This window comes from Watersipora subatra, chromosome 10, assembly GCF_963576615.1.
Source record: "Watersipora subatra chromosome 10, tzWatSuba1.1, whole genome shotgun sequence".
NCBI lineage: Eukaryota > Metazoa > Bryozoa > Gymnolaemata > Cheilostomatida > Watersiporidae > Watersipora > Watersipora subatra.
Window position 1 is genome coordinate 60,503,877 of NC_088717.1, and position 14,529 is coordinate 60,518,405.

The following is a 14,529-nucleotide window of genomic DNA, read 5'->3' on the forward strand; positions in this document are numbered from 1 at the left end:
CATGACCTACCAGCAAATGAGTCACACCCATTCATGACCTACCAGCAAACGAGTCACACCCATTCATGACCTACTAGCAAACGAGTCACACCCATTCATGACCTACCAGCAAACGAGTCACACCCATTCATGACCTACCAGCAAATGAGTCACACCCATTCATGACCTACCAGCAAACGAGTCACACCAATTCATGACCTACCAGCAAATGAGTCACACCCATTCATGACCTACCAGCAAACGAGTCACACCCATTCATGACCTACCAGCAAACGAGTCACACCCATTCATGACCGACCAGCAAACGAGTCACACCCATTCATGACCTACCAGCAAACGAGTCACACCCATTCATGACCTACCAGCAAATGAGTCACACCCATTCATGACCTACCAGCAAACGAGTCACACCCATTCATGACCTACCAGCAAATGAGTCACACCCATTCATGACCTACCAGCAAACGAGTCACACCCATTCATGACCTGCCAGCAAACGAGTCGTATCAATTTTTTGGTGATATAATTTCATTAAACATTGTTATTATAACGAAGGAAGTAGATGAAGATATTTGAAAATAGTTAAAAATGGAAGTTAAATTTCTAATCTTACACCCTGTGCAAAAATTCATTTGATTAGTTTACGCTGTTACTTAAAAATAGCATTTGTACACCCCCTATGCAATGGCGGAATATCAGCCGTTAGGGTGCAAAGGGTTAAAATGGCACTTCAACGATGCCAGATTTTAATAAAATAACTTTTCGCCCCACCTTAAAGGGGGTGTATACTTTTAATTTTATAAGATGGATAATAAATCGACCTTGAAAGAGTTAATTTAGGAGCACCTCTAACTGTCTGCAGATTTGGTGACCATGTTGCTGATCTGATTATGAAATTGTGATGTTTGAAGATGCCTTCAAATTTGCTTTGTTTCTCTAATCTGCATAAAAATTAACTTTTGAGTTTTTGTGCAAAAATGAATGGAAAATTATTTAAATAGGGTTTCAATTCCTTGAGTTTCATTTGTTTTCCTGGTTAGTCTTTTGAAATGGAAACACCAGTCGTATACACCATGAGTCGTATACACCATGTTTCCACATAGCCGAGCTTTAATAGCACGAGTAGGGATGCCTGAAACAAGCTTTGATGCCGTTACAGCAAAAAGGCATGGCTATTATAGAGCTGCTGGTAGCCGTGGTCAAGTACCGTACTAAACTTGTGGAACCCAGGCTAGGTGTCTGCAGCAACTGGCTGGCCAATATGGACTCATCAGCTGGTAAGTATCACTCTAGGAATAACCATATTTTATCATTGACCATAACCCCAGCAGTCTAGTGTGTCAGCAGTCCAGTGTGCCATAAGAGATCATCAGGTGTGCCATAAGAGATCATCAGGTGTGCCATAAGAGATCATCAGGTGTGCCATAAGATATCATCAGGTGTGCTGTAAGAGATTATCAGGTGTACCATAAGAGACCATCAGGTATGCCATAAGAGATCATATGGTGTGCCATAAGAGATCATCAGGTGTGCCATAAGAGATCATCAGGTGTGCCATAAGAGATTATCAGGTGTGTCATAAGAGATTATCAAGTGTTTCATAAGAGATCATCAAGTGTGCCATAAGAGATCATCAAGTGTGCCATAAGAGATCATCAGGTGTACCATAAGAGATCATCAGGTGTGCCATAAGAGATCATCAGGTGTGCCATAAGATATCATCAGGTGTGCTGTAAGAGATTATCAGGTGTACCATAAGAGATCATCAGGTGTGCCATAAGAGATTATCAGGTGTGTCATAAGAGATTATCAAGTGTTTCATAAGAGATCATCAAGTGTGCCATAAGAGATCATCAAGTGTGCCATAAGAGATCATCAGGTGTGCCATAAGAGATCATCAGGTGTGCCATAAGAGATCATCAGGTGTGCCATAAGAGGTCATCAGGTGTGCCATAAGAGATCATCAGATGTGCCGTAAGAGATCATCAAGTGTGCCGTAAGAGATCATCAGGTGTGCCATAAGAGATCATCAGGTGTGCCATAAGAGATCATCAGGTGTGCCATAAGAGATCATCAGGTGTGTCATAAGAGATCATCAGGTGTGCCATAAGAGATCATCAGGTGTGCCATAAGAGATCATCAGGTGTGCCATAAGAGATCATCAGGTGTGTCATAAGAGATCATCAGGTGTGCTATAAGAGATCATCAGGTGTGCCATAAGAGATCATCAGATGTGCCGTAAGAGATCATCAAGTGTGCCGTAAGAGATCATCAGGTGTGCCATGAGAGACCATCAGGTGTGCCATAAGAGATCATCAGGTGTGCTGTAAGAGATTATCAGGTGTACCATAAGAGACCATCAGGTATGCCATAAGAGATCATATGGTGTGCCATAAGAGATCATCAGGTGTGCCATAAGAGATCATCAGGTGTGCCATAAGAGATTATCAGGTGTGTCATAAGAGATTATCAAGTGTTTCATAAGAGATCATCAAGTGTGCCATAAGAGATCATCAAGTGTGCCATAAGAGATCATCAGGTGTACCATAAGAGATCATCAGGTGTACCATAAGAGATCATCAGGTGTGCCATAAGAGATCATCAGGTGTGCCATAAGAGATCATCAGGTGTGCCATAAGAGATCATCAGGTGTGCCATAAGAGATCATCAGGTGTGCCATAAGATATCATCAGGTGTGCCATTAGAGATCATCAGGTGTGCCATAAGAGATCATCAGGTGTACCATAAGAGATCATCAGGTGTGCCATATGAGATCATCAGGTGTACCATAAGAGATCATCAGGTGTGCCATAAGAGATCATCAGGTGTGCCATAAGAGATCATCAGGTGTGCCATAAGAGATCATCAGGTGTGCCATAAGAGATCATCAGGTGTGCCATAAGAGATCATCAGGTGTGCCATAAGAGATCATCAGGTGTGCCATGAGAGACCATCAGGTGTGCCATAAGAGATCATCAGGTGTGCTGTAAGAGATTATCAGGTGTACCATAAGAGACCATCAGGTATGCCATAAGAGATCATCAGGTGTGCCATAAGAGATCATCAGGTGTGCCATAAGAGATTATCAGGTGTGTCATAAGAGAATATCAAGTGTTTCATAAGAGATCATCAAGTGAGCCATAAGAGATCATCAGGTGTACCATAAGAGGTCATCAGGTGTACCATAAGAGATCATCAGGTGTGCCATAAGAGATCATCAGGTGTGCCATAAGAGATCATCAGGTGTACCATAAGAGATCATCAGGTGTACCATAAGAGATCATCATATGTACCATAAGAGATCATCAGGTGTACCATAAGAGATCATCAGGTGTACCATATGAGATCATCAGGTGTGCTGACAGTGCACAGAGAATAAATATGTGCACAACTAGTCTAAAATCACTGAACGCGAACAGTTAGTGCAGATAGTGGTGTGCCTGGCTGCTAACCCAGGTATAGTGTGGTTGAATCCCATATGATGCAATCTTTTCTCCAACCTCTAACTGTGGTTTCGGATGGAAGGAAACGACTCATTGTGGTAAAGATTCACTCTACATGCTTTTTATAGCAAGTTTTCACTAACAAAACACACGTACAGCATATGTATTATAGTAAGTGTTCACTAACAAAACACAAGTACAACATACTTATTATAGCAAGTGTTCACTAACAAAACACAAGTACAACATACTTATTATAGCAAGTGTTCACTAACAAAACACAAGTACAACATACTTATTATAGCAAGTGTTCACTAACAAAACACAAGTACAACATACTTATTATAGCAAGTGTTCACTAACAAAACACAAGTACTGCATACTTTTTGAGAATCATTTAGAAAGTAACTACTCGAAAGTAACCATTTTAAAGGTAAAAACTATCCCAACCAACTTCTCTGTGCTCCAGACTACCTAATGCCCACACACTAACCCTATTGGCCACCACATCAAACAATGAATCATAACATACCGTGAAAACTCTGGCTACATTCTTATCCTATCATAACATACCGTGAAAACTCTGGCTACATTCTTATCCTATCACAACATAATATTAAAAACTGTTCAATAAGCGAATGCTATAGGCATAGCTAATGTTATTAAATCTTTTTAAAATTAATTATCAAGATTTATTCCCTCTCTGCTGCATGTACAGGTATGGCACTTTATTGTATGGCATGATGGTTAAAAAAGAGTTTAGCAAAGTTATGTACCAAATCTTGAGACATTGTTAGATGAATGCTTTGGTGTCTATGCTGCAGTCGAGTCAAATGCAAGACACACTGGTAATCATACATTCCAAGTAGTGGCTACTAAGCGGGTAAACTTAAGGTTTCAAGGTTTGCATTGCCTAAAAAATTGTTTAAAATGAAGACTGAAACTTAAGTGGTCTAATAATAAGATGTTTACTCGAACTCGGCAAAAGTATTTCTATCTCAAAAAAGACTTATAGTATTTTGATGTTTACTCAAACTTGTTTTTATCAAATAGACAGCATAAAGCGGGAAAGAAGAAGTAAGAGTTGCATTTGCTAACATTATATGGGACAATCACACTTGACCTTCACATCTGCCTAACTGAATCAAATTCATCACGACTAAAGTTGTCTGGGCTCGAGTCTATTAGCTTCTATAAACATCTGATTAGAATCCATGGTTTACTTGCTGTCTGTACATTCCTTTATCACCTAGTAGTTACAGAAACAACTGCTAACTTTTAGCATATAATAACAAAGATAGCACATTAATGGCAATGAAAATTTCAGGTGGCAAAATTTATCACTAGATCATCAGCATTCGTGTGGAATTGTCTTCTTATTAGCCGTTGCTAAGGAAATATCGGTCTGTTTATAGATAATACTGTACCTGTGCTCACAGAAAAAGGAACTCTGAGATTTCCTGCGGCAGGAGAACCCTGCATTCTGATTGGTCCAGGTCAGCGTTTTAAGCTACTATAGAGGCTGTGGTATGTTCCACAGCTTTGGTTGAGTTTCTTCTCAGTTAGATCCATGCAGGTACAAAAATTTCAAGACTGAATTTTGTTTGAAAGGTTTAGCCTAAATTCAATATGATTTTAGTGATGCGTTGACTTTAATGGTTTTAACCTCCAAACCCCTGAGTCAGAGATATTTAGCTATTCAAACTGCATAGTGTGAAGCGCATGTATATCCATCGCACCCCTTAGCACAGTTGATCATCTCATCTCTCAAAAACATTGTAATCAGCTTTTATATAGACTTATACATTAAGGAGTTGTTTTCTCTTGCAACTCTTTGTTACACGAAAAGCTTTTTGCTCTCATATATGCTTGAACGTACATTTTATCCACAAGGAAAGTGTTTCACAAAAGTTGTTTCTTATCTAGATTTCAGAAAGGTGAAGCGAGGATCATTCATATGATAAAAATACATTTAGGTTTGTTGATGTGGTACTGGCACACAGGTGCAGAAATACATTTAGGTCTGTTGATGTGGTACTGGCACACCTGTTGATGTGGTACTGGCACACAGGTGCAGAAAAGTTATTTTAAATCGATATTTTATCTTCTGATATTTGAAGAGCAAAACTCTATAGAATCTTCCAGCAACAAATGACTGCGTGTTGGCCTCGCGGTTAAATTATCATGAGATTGGCTATCTCAGTAAGTCTGCTATGGTGATGGCTTCCTAAGCTAAGGTGTAGCAAACAACACTGTTCATCATAGAGGGGGAACAAGAATAATATGTGTAATGGCATAGGCAGTCTTTTAGTTTCTCACCTTTTCTACCATCACAAACTTTTGAATTGAAAGATATAAAATACCTATTTTTTTGACAATGTTTTACCCCTGTTTTTTTTATTTGAAAGAAAGCATTAAACGGCGATTTTTATATGGAAATATATAATTTCAGTGGGATCTGCCTATGAGCCGTCTCTCATATCGAGGTCTAGCACGCATTACTCTCATACCTATGTAGCCTGGGATCTACTGACCAACAAACTTGATATCATTGGCAATGCATCTCCGCCACATTGGTTTTGTGTGTTTGAGGCTCCTGCAAAATCTTGTTTAAAAAGCCTAATATGAATCATGAAAAGAAATTTTTTTACCAATATAATTATGGGTAATATTTTTTTCTGTTACATTTTAAAGAAATTTGTGTCTAATAAGCACTGAGCTCTATCAGTACAACCAATCCTATATTGTTATTGCAATCATTCAAAAAGTCAAAATAGATAGAAAGAGAAAGATATATAGATAGACTAGCTGTACTAACCGGCGTTGCCCGGGTAATAAAAAAGTCTCTGGACATGAAATTTGTTTTTATTTAACATCTAAAACATTTACCATTCTAACTTTTGAACTTGATATTTTGAGAAAAGTATTTTTGTGCAGTTTAAATGAATTAAGAAGAAAGGTAAAACTACTGTAAAGGTTTTCAAACTTTTTCAAACAACTCTAAGTTTTAAATTTCATAACGTGAAAGAAGTGTTTCATTGAAAAAAATTAGGAGGAAAAATAAAAATGTAAAGGTGTTTAAATTTAAATGTGAAATCATTAGCAAGTAGTGGCTAAACATAGTCTGTTTTGCTACTATTACAATGAAAAGTTATTTGGTATACGGTTATATGATTTTAGTTCGTTTCAGTGTTGGCATGCAAAAATTGGCATGCCAGTTTTTGCATGCAAAAATATCGTAGGTTATAGATGTACATGGAGCGATATAGAAACCCATAGTAATTATTTAATGCAATCACTTCCTGGTAAAAATCATCTTCATTAAAATTAATAATAAAATGATATGTTAACCTTAGTGACTATAGTTACCTACAATGACTTTAGTGCTTTTTGTCGTTATGATCTGTAAGATAATATAATATTACGATGTACTACGTGGAGAGTTTCTACCTTCGAGACAGATGTATAACATAAACGTTGAATTTAACTTAAATGGATTTAGTTTACTTAACACATACTTGAAGGAAGCTTTAGTATGTATTTTACTAAACTTCATTATTTCCATGGTCACAATGTGCATGAGAAACAAGTTTATTTATCCTTGGTTGTTGGCGATACCACTTCTGTTATTTCCATGGTCACAATGTGCATGAGAAACAAGTTTATTTATCCTTGGTTGTTGGCGATACCACTTCTGTTATTTCCCTGGTCACAATGTGCATGAGAAACAAGCTTACTTATCCTTGGTTGTTGGCGATACCACTTCTGTTATTTCCCTGGTCACAGCGTGCATGAGAAACAAGTTTATTTATCCTTGGTTGTTGGCGATACCACTTCTGTTATTTCCCTGGTCACAGCGTGCATGAGAAACAAGTTTATTTATCCTTGGTTGTTGGCGATACCACTTCTGTTATTTCCCTGGTCACAATGTGCATGAGAAACAAGCTTACTTATCCTTGGTTGTTGGCGATACCACTTCTGTTATTTCCCTGGTCACAGCGTGCATGAGAAACAAGTTTATTTATCCTTGGTTGTTGGCGATACCACTTCTGTTATTTCCCTGGTCACAGCGTGCATGAGAAACAAGTTTATTTATCCTTGGTTGTTGGCGATACCACTTCTGTTACTATCACTTCTGTTACTATCACTTCTGTTACTATCACTTCTGTTACTATTACTTCTGTTACTATTACTTCTGTTACTATTACTTCTGTTACTATTACTTCTGTTACTATTACTTCTGTTACCATCACTTCTGTTACTATTACTTCTGTTACTATTACTTCTGTTACCATCACTTCTGTTACTATTACTTCTGTTACTATTACTTCTGTTACTATTACTTCTGTTACCATCACTTCTGTTACTATTACTTCTGTTACTATTACTTCTGTTACCATCACTTCTGTTACTATTACTTCTGTTACTATTACTTCTGTTACTATTACTTCTGTTAAATACCAACTATTTGATGTGCTTAAACATACCTTGATTTACCAGATTGTCTCTCTGTGACTTTACTACTGCTTGGCATGTACAGAAAATAGAGGTGCGAAGCTAAAAAAATTTGTTGGTAAAATCAAAACTAAAACTGGATGTTATTTCATAACTCGAATCACTGATGCAGTCAACCTCAACATACAAAGTTAATCCATCGCGATATTTGTTCTGTAGGTCAAATTCATCATACATTGCTGCAGATATTTCGATAAGAAAGCATTTTGTTTTATTTATTCGTTCCACTGTCCAAAAACTTTAAGATAGATGAATACATCAAGTAATTACATAGAGCTTAACTAGTACATTAAATGAAAATCTTTACAAATTAATGGGTCGTGTCTAAGAAACTAAAAAATATATAAAAATAATCAGTCAAAGAGGTTTATATTGTAATTTCACATCTGCAGTAAAAACAGGGAATTGAGATGTAACCTTGGCAATTGAGATGTAACCTTGGCAATACAGAAGCAAGATGGTACATGAGTAGGGTTGGTGATATATATATATATATATATATGAAAAAATATTACGAAGAAAGTAAACTTTTAGTAATTGTGCTGCAAATTGGTTTCGTGCGATGCACTCATCAGACGCGTTTGTACTAAAATATATATAAATATATATATATATATATATATGGAGCAGCCTCACTTACACTAAATGCTCTTAAAATCAACATAGTTTGTTTACAGTTTTTGCTTGGTTGTTTGGTGTTTTTTATTTTTTATTTTCAATCATATGCAGACTCTTTTGTTGCTTGTTTCACATAACGATTGTTTTTTTTCATGACAGCTATGTAGCCTTTGGTAAAGAACTGATGTAAAGGTGTTTGTTCATGTTATTCCTTAAGTTCTCTGTCTAATCGTAGCAAAAGTACGAGTCGGCATTTTCTTCCCGTTTTACTCCCAGGGCTGATACTCTGAAAGAAACACCCACCTGGATAGGCCCAGACTTGGATATTGTACCCCCAATCACCTGGTTGGTCAATTTGAATTTGGATATTGTACCCCCAATCACCTGGTTGGCCAATTTGAAATACACCCCCTAAACACTGGGAGTTCCCTAGAGGGCACCCAGGTTTCACACCCCACTAAACATCCAATATGATTCATGCATTAATAAAGCAGAAAAAAGCTACAAACAAAATTCCCAATTTTATTTAAATACGTTTTTATTTCGGATTTTTCGTTTGTTTAGTATTGCAAAAACGATCGTTTTTTTCTTCTGCGAACGGATTATTTTTTTGTTGCCAACAGAGGCCAATATATTTTAATTTACTATTGGTAAAAAAATTAAATAAAAAAGGCAATTAGCTAACCATAAATCTATTTATAAAAACCGTTCATGTGGCGGCATAATAGTCGCTCTGCCCACTAACGTCAGTAATCGCAAAACGGCAAAATGTCGCTATGCCTGCAAAAGGGTTAATAAAACTTATTCCAAGCATCAACCATCAGAATATCATTTTCATTTACAAAGGAAAACATAATGAATAACAATAAAATAAGTTTATCATCCATTCTGAGTATATTGCTAAAGGGTTGCTAAGATAATGCAGTGTCGACTGTCTCTTTTACCTTCCTTTACCGTCAGTGAGCAAGCAACAGCAATCTGCATTAAAATTAAGACTGGATTTTCGGTGCAATTTCTTGGTATTACTTTGACTGAATAAAACCTTAATGATCATGGGCCCTTTTACTGGCTTGGCTGTGGAAACCCCCCCTAAAGTAGCAAATTCACTGACAGTGCCCCATGGTCTGAAAACCCCCCCCCTAAAACGTGATTTTGGGCCGAACCTAATGGGCCTTTTAGGAGGGAGTATCAGCCCTGGGGTTTTACGACTTCCTGTCGGGTGAACCTCTTGAGATTCATAGTTGTAAAACTAAAATCGGAAGCTATGAAGAACTAGTTATCACCGTTCCAAACTATTAGTATTATGTCAGAAACATTGTATGTTATATATTTTTATCAGGCACAGGAGTTGCTCCCTTCCGCTCATTCCTCCATAAGAGAGTCTCACAGGGCCACATCAGGAACCTTCTGATTTTTGGAAGCAGAAATAAAGATGGAGACTTTCTGTGCGAAGATGAGTGGAGGTCAATGGTCTCCGACGGTTTTCTTCAACTACTCACAGCTTTCTCTAGAGATCAAGTAAGATATTTTGGTTTGCAGTTGTATGATGTGTCATATTTGTGTGCAGTGTACTAACTTTCACATGTTTGTGGTTGTATGATGTGTCTTATTTGTGTGCAGTGTACTAACTTTCACATGTTTGTGGTTGTATGGTGTGTCTTATTTGTGTGCAGTGTACTAACTTTCACATGTTTGTGGTTGTATGGTGTGTCTTATTTGTGTGCAGTGTACTAACTTTCACATGTTTGTGGTTGTATGATGTGTCTTATTTGTGTGCAGTGTACTAACTTTCACATGTTTGTGGTTGTATGGTGTGTCTTATTTGTGTGCAGTGTACTAACTTTCACATGTTTGTGGTTGTATGGTGTGTCATATTCGTGTGCAGTGTACTAACTTTCACATGTTTGTGGTTGTATGGTGTGTCTTATTTGTGTGCAGTGTACTAACTTTCACAGGTTTGCGGTTGTATGGTGTGTCATATTTGTGTGCAGTGTACTAACTTTCACAGGTTTGCGGCAAAATTATTAACTGTACTTGCTGATATTCTCTCAGTTGACCATTTGTTGTCGATTCAGAACCAAACTGCTTCAAAATGTATGCAGTTGATATGAAGACTCCCTTCATCTGTGCATTTAGTTGAGAGTTTGACCTGAATAACATGTGATAGACATGAAATCACAGATGTCAATTAATCAGTACATCATTATAGTGAACGGCCACTCAATTATGCCATCTGATTTAGACCAGAACTTGTATTACAAGGTACAACATTGATTAAAAAACCAAATTGGAGGATTAATGCGATTTTTGAATATATTGTAGTTAAATATGTCGTGTTCGCTATGCAAGCTCGCATCATTTGTCCAGACTTCAGAACAAAAAATGTTGTCAGTCGTTGCAACTTCTATTTTTTTCATTGTTGGTAAAATTGCATTTTTGTGAGAAAAATTGGATTGTACATTTATCAAGATTAGCTAAGTTATATCAACTGTTGTATAGATGAAATTCAGTTAAAATAATATTAAAATAAATCATTCTGGTTTGTCATAAGCCAGTGCACAATGCTTAGATTTCGGCACAGTCAGACTCCCTGGATGCTTAGCCTTAGCTCTTAGCCCACCGTTTTCTCTCACCGTAAGACCTATAATTTTTCTGGTCATATCTTGATGCATCTAAACTGTGTTGTTCAGTCAAGTGGTTAGACTAGTATTTTCACTAGCGAGAAAGTACAATCGGTTAAATCTGAAATATTAATGTCGATAGCACGGCCACAGTTTTATTTCTTCCTTTCTAGCCAGAAAAGTATTACGTGTGGAATGCGATGCAAGACAACTCCGAGCTTATTTGGGATTGGTTGCGCCAAGAGCATAGCTATATATTTGTAGCTGGGTAAGGATTACCTCGCACTATCCATTCTTAAGGCATTTAAAACCACCTGAGTTTGAAGCATCAATGCATAGGGGTGTTAGTATTGCTGTTGATTTATCTCTCAAGTGCACTACTTTTGTAATTGCTAGAAAATTACACACTTTTTAGACATTTGTTTAAATTATTGCATACCTGTTGAATACCGTTACATATTTTGTATTAGTCGCCTATTAATTTTCTATTTTTAACATTGAATATCATACAAAAGCTGTCTCTTCTTTGTATATCAACTGGTTTTATTTAAGAAAATGTGAAAAAATGTGGTTTAGAATCGCTGTCTTAAAAATGAGGGACATGACTTTCCTAATGCGGTGTATTGACACCTCACCTAGCTGTGTGGGATGAACAACCATAACGGCCTGTTTACATTTGAACTTGCCTATACGCAGCACTCATCAATCATGTCTAATAGAAACAGTATTTACTCTATGAGTTGTGGATGACACACAGACAAATCTAATGAACATATAAACATATTTAATATTAATCTAAAACAATGTTTATCCAGCAAGGTGTCAGTTATCATAGCCTGCAGGGGGTCAGTTATCGTAGCTTGTAAGGGGTCGGTTATCGTAGCCTGTAAGGGGTCAGGTATTGTAGCCTGTAAGGGGTCAGTCATCGTAGCCTGCGCACACTATGTGCATACACGCTCTGTGCATACCCCATATGCACATACATATGCAGACATGCATACCCCATATGCAAACACTCATATACACATACATATGCAGACCCCATATGCAGATACCCATATACACACACACATATGCAGACCACATATACATACATCCATATACACATACATGTACATAGGTGTATCTCATGCGCATACTAGTGTTGGGCCGGTGAGGAGTTATCCGCTCTTACTGACACTGAGGGATTATCGGTATCTGGGAAACCAATCATTTTCGGTGACAGTTAGTTATCCGCAGCCGGTTTGATAAGATCGGTATTTATCCGTAAAAGCCTATCGGTAAATGGTTGTCCGGATAGATTTTTGTATTTGACAGGCTACAGCATTACCAGTGACGCAATGCGCGGGAGAATCTCCGGCACAATGAGCTGCTTATGAATGAGCTCATTTGACGTCTCGCGCACAATAACCATGTAACCGAATGAGATTATAATCGGGCGTCAATTGATGTTATGGTTAATTGCAAAAACGCCTCTTTGACGAACCGCTAATCAAAAAGAGTCTCTAGCACATTGGCAATCACAACTTTTTTTCAGACATTCTGAAAACACAACACATGCGAATTATAGTATAACTCTTTCTTCAACGAACATTTTCCCTCTTATCTATAGGTATCTAGTATTATCTTACGTCTTACATTGATAGAATGTAAAACGTAATTTACGTTTTATATGTGGTAAAACCCTCTGTTTGATATTTGATACGTTTGATATATTTATATGTTTCATATTTAATTTATCCCCACCTGTGTTATATAAAAATAGGCAGTAGGTAAGCTGAAATTAAACACACACCGAAGACCATATACCGAACTACAATATCGACAATACCGAACTTTCTGACTTGGCAAAGGATACCGAAGATGGTAAATACCGAGGATACCGACACCAGGAAAACCGATAAAAAAGTGCAAGGATATCCTATCCGGCACTAAATTATACACCGGCCCAACACTAATGCATACACACTTTGTGCATACCGTATATGCGTACACCCGTATACACATACATCTACAGACCCTATATGTATACCCTATATGCTTACACCTATATATACACACATACGCTTACACCCTATGTCAAAGGAATATTTGTAGACTCCCAAAGCAAATATGATGGATTAATGTTAAAATAGTGTTTATTGGCCTTGTCTGTGGTTGATCGTATAATTGATTGACTACCCACTATGTATATTTCATATCCCATTCAACCATAGCTCTTTTTTACATAACCCGAAAGTTTATATGTAGGCTACTAAAGGACCCTTTATTGAAATATAATAGTTATACTCTCCAACCAGTTTGATGAATTGAGGTTATTATAGGCTCAGCAAAACTAGAACCAATATGTGCGTTAGCAATTTATCCAATCATAATAAAGGTAATCTGAAAGGTAATCTTATGGATACAGTAAATTAAGAATGCAGGACAAGTTCAGTGATTTACAGTATATATTCATGTATAGCCTCAGCAAGGTTTTGTTTGGTTTGCAGTAATGCCAAACGCATGCCTGATGATGTGAGAGCCACGTTGGTTAACATAGTCTCAGAGCATCTTGGTGATGGTGAGGGGGAGCCGTACATTGCTGAGTTAGAAAAAGTTGGGCGATATCAACTGGAATGCTGGTGATGCTATGAGGCCATCCAATGAATGTATACTATAATCGTAAGCCTGAAATCAAAGTACACGTTTGTTGATAGGAACCGTATGGATCTGATGTTTATTGTTCTTTTGCCATGACCTGCAATGCTGCCGCAACTTGCCCTGACCTGCAAGGCTGCCGCAACGTATTGTTTTTCGCTAGTCAGATGTTGCTATTGCTTTAAAGCAGTCGATGGTTTGTAGGCTTTTAAAGAATTAAGATTTTGAATCTGTGCTAGAGGTTGCCTGGTCACACTCTCAGCAGCTATATTCGCAGTCCATACATGTTGCTGATGGCTTGTTCAATTTTATTTAATAAATCTATTTATATTTATTGTAAGCAGCTTTTATTCACTCGGTAATACATAGCAACCACACATTTTTGTTGAGGCTTACGTAGTAGCCAGTATGCAAACAATTTGTTATTATCACCGTGTGTAGGCTCGACAACCAGACACGCTAAAAATAAAAGCCTTAATTGGGGCTAGCCTTATCAACTTTCTGTGCTTGCTATTGGAATGGCACAATCGATAGGTAGATGATTACACTGATAAACACAACAACTAACAGTCGATAGGTAGATAATTACACTGATAAACACAACAACTAACAATCGATAGTTAGATAATTACACTGATAAACACAACAACTAACAGTCGATAGGTAGATGATTACACTGATAAACACAACAA

At 37.4% G+C, this 14,529-nt stretch overlaps 1 protein-coding gene across 1 annotated transcript in view; it reads left to right on the plus strand.

The window, feature by feature from the left end:
- LOC137406628 (NADPH-dependent diflavin oxidoreductase 1-like) overlaps positions 1–14,171 on the plus strand; it is a 62,408-nt gene extending 48,237 nt beyond the window's left edge. Inside the window, exons 10-14 of the mRNA XM_068093240.1 lie at positions 1,160–1,277; positions 4,859–4,939; positions 9,916–10,094; positions 11,371–11,465; positions 13,690–14,171. Coding sequence (XP_067949341.1) covers positions 1,160–1,277; positions 4,859–4,939; positions 9,916–10,094; positions 11,371–11,465; positions 13,690–13,825 — 609 coding nt within the window. The 3' untranslated portion in view covers positions 13,826–14,171. The remainder of the gene's footprint in view (positions 1–1,159; positions 1,278–4,858; positions 4,940–9,915; positions 10,095–11,370; positions 11,466–13,689) is intronic.
- The last annotated feature ends 358 nt before the right edge of the window (positions 14,172–14,529 follow it).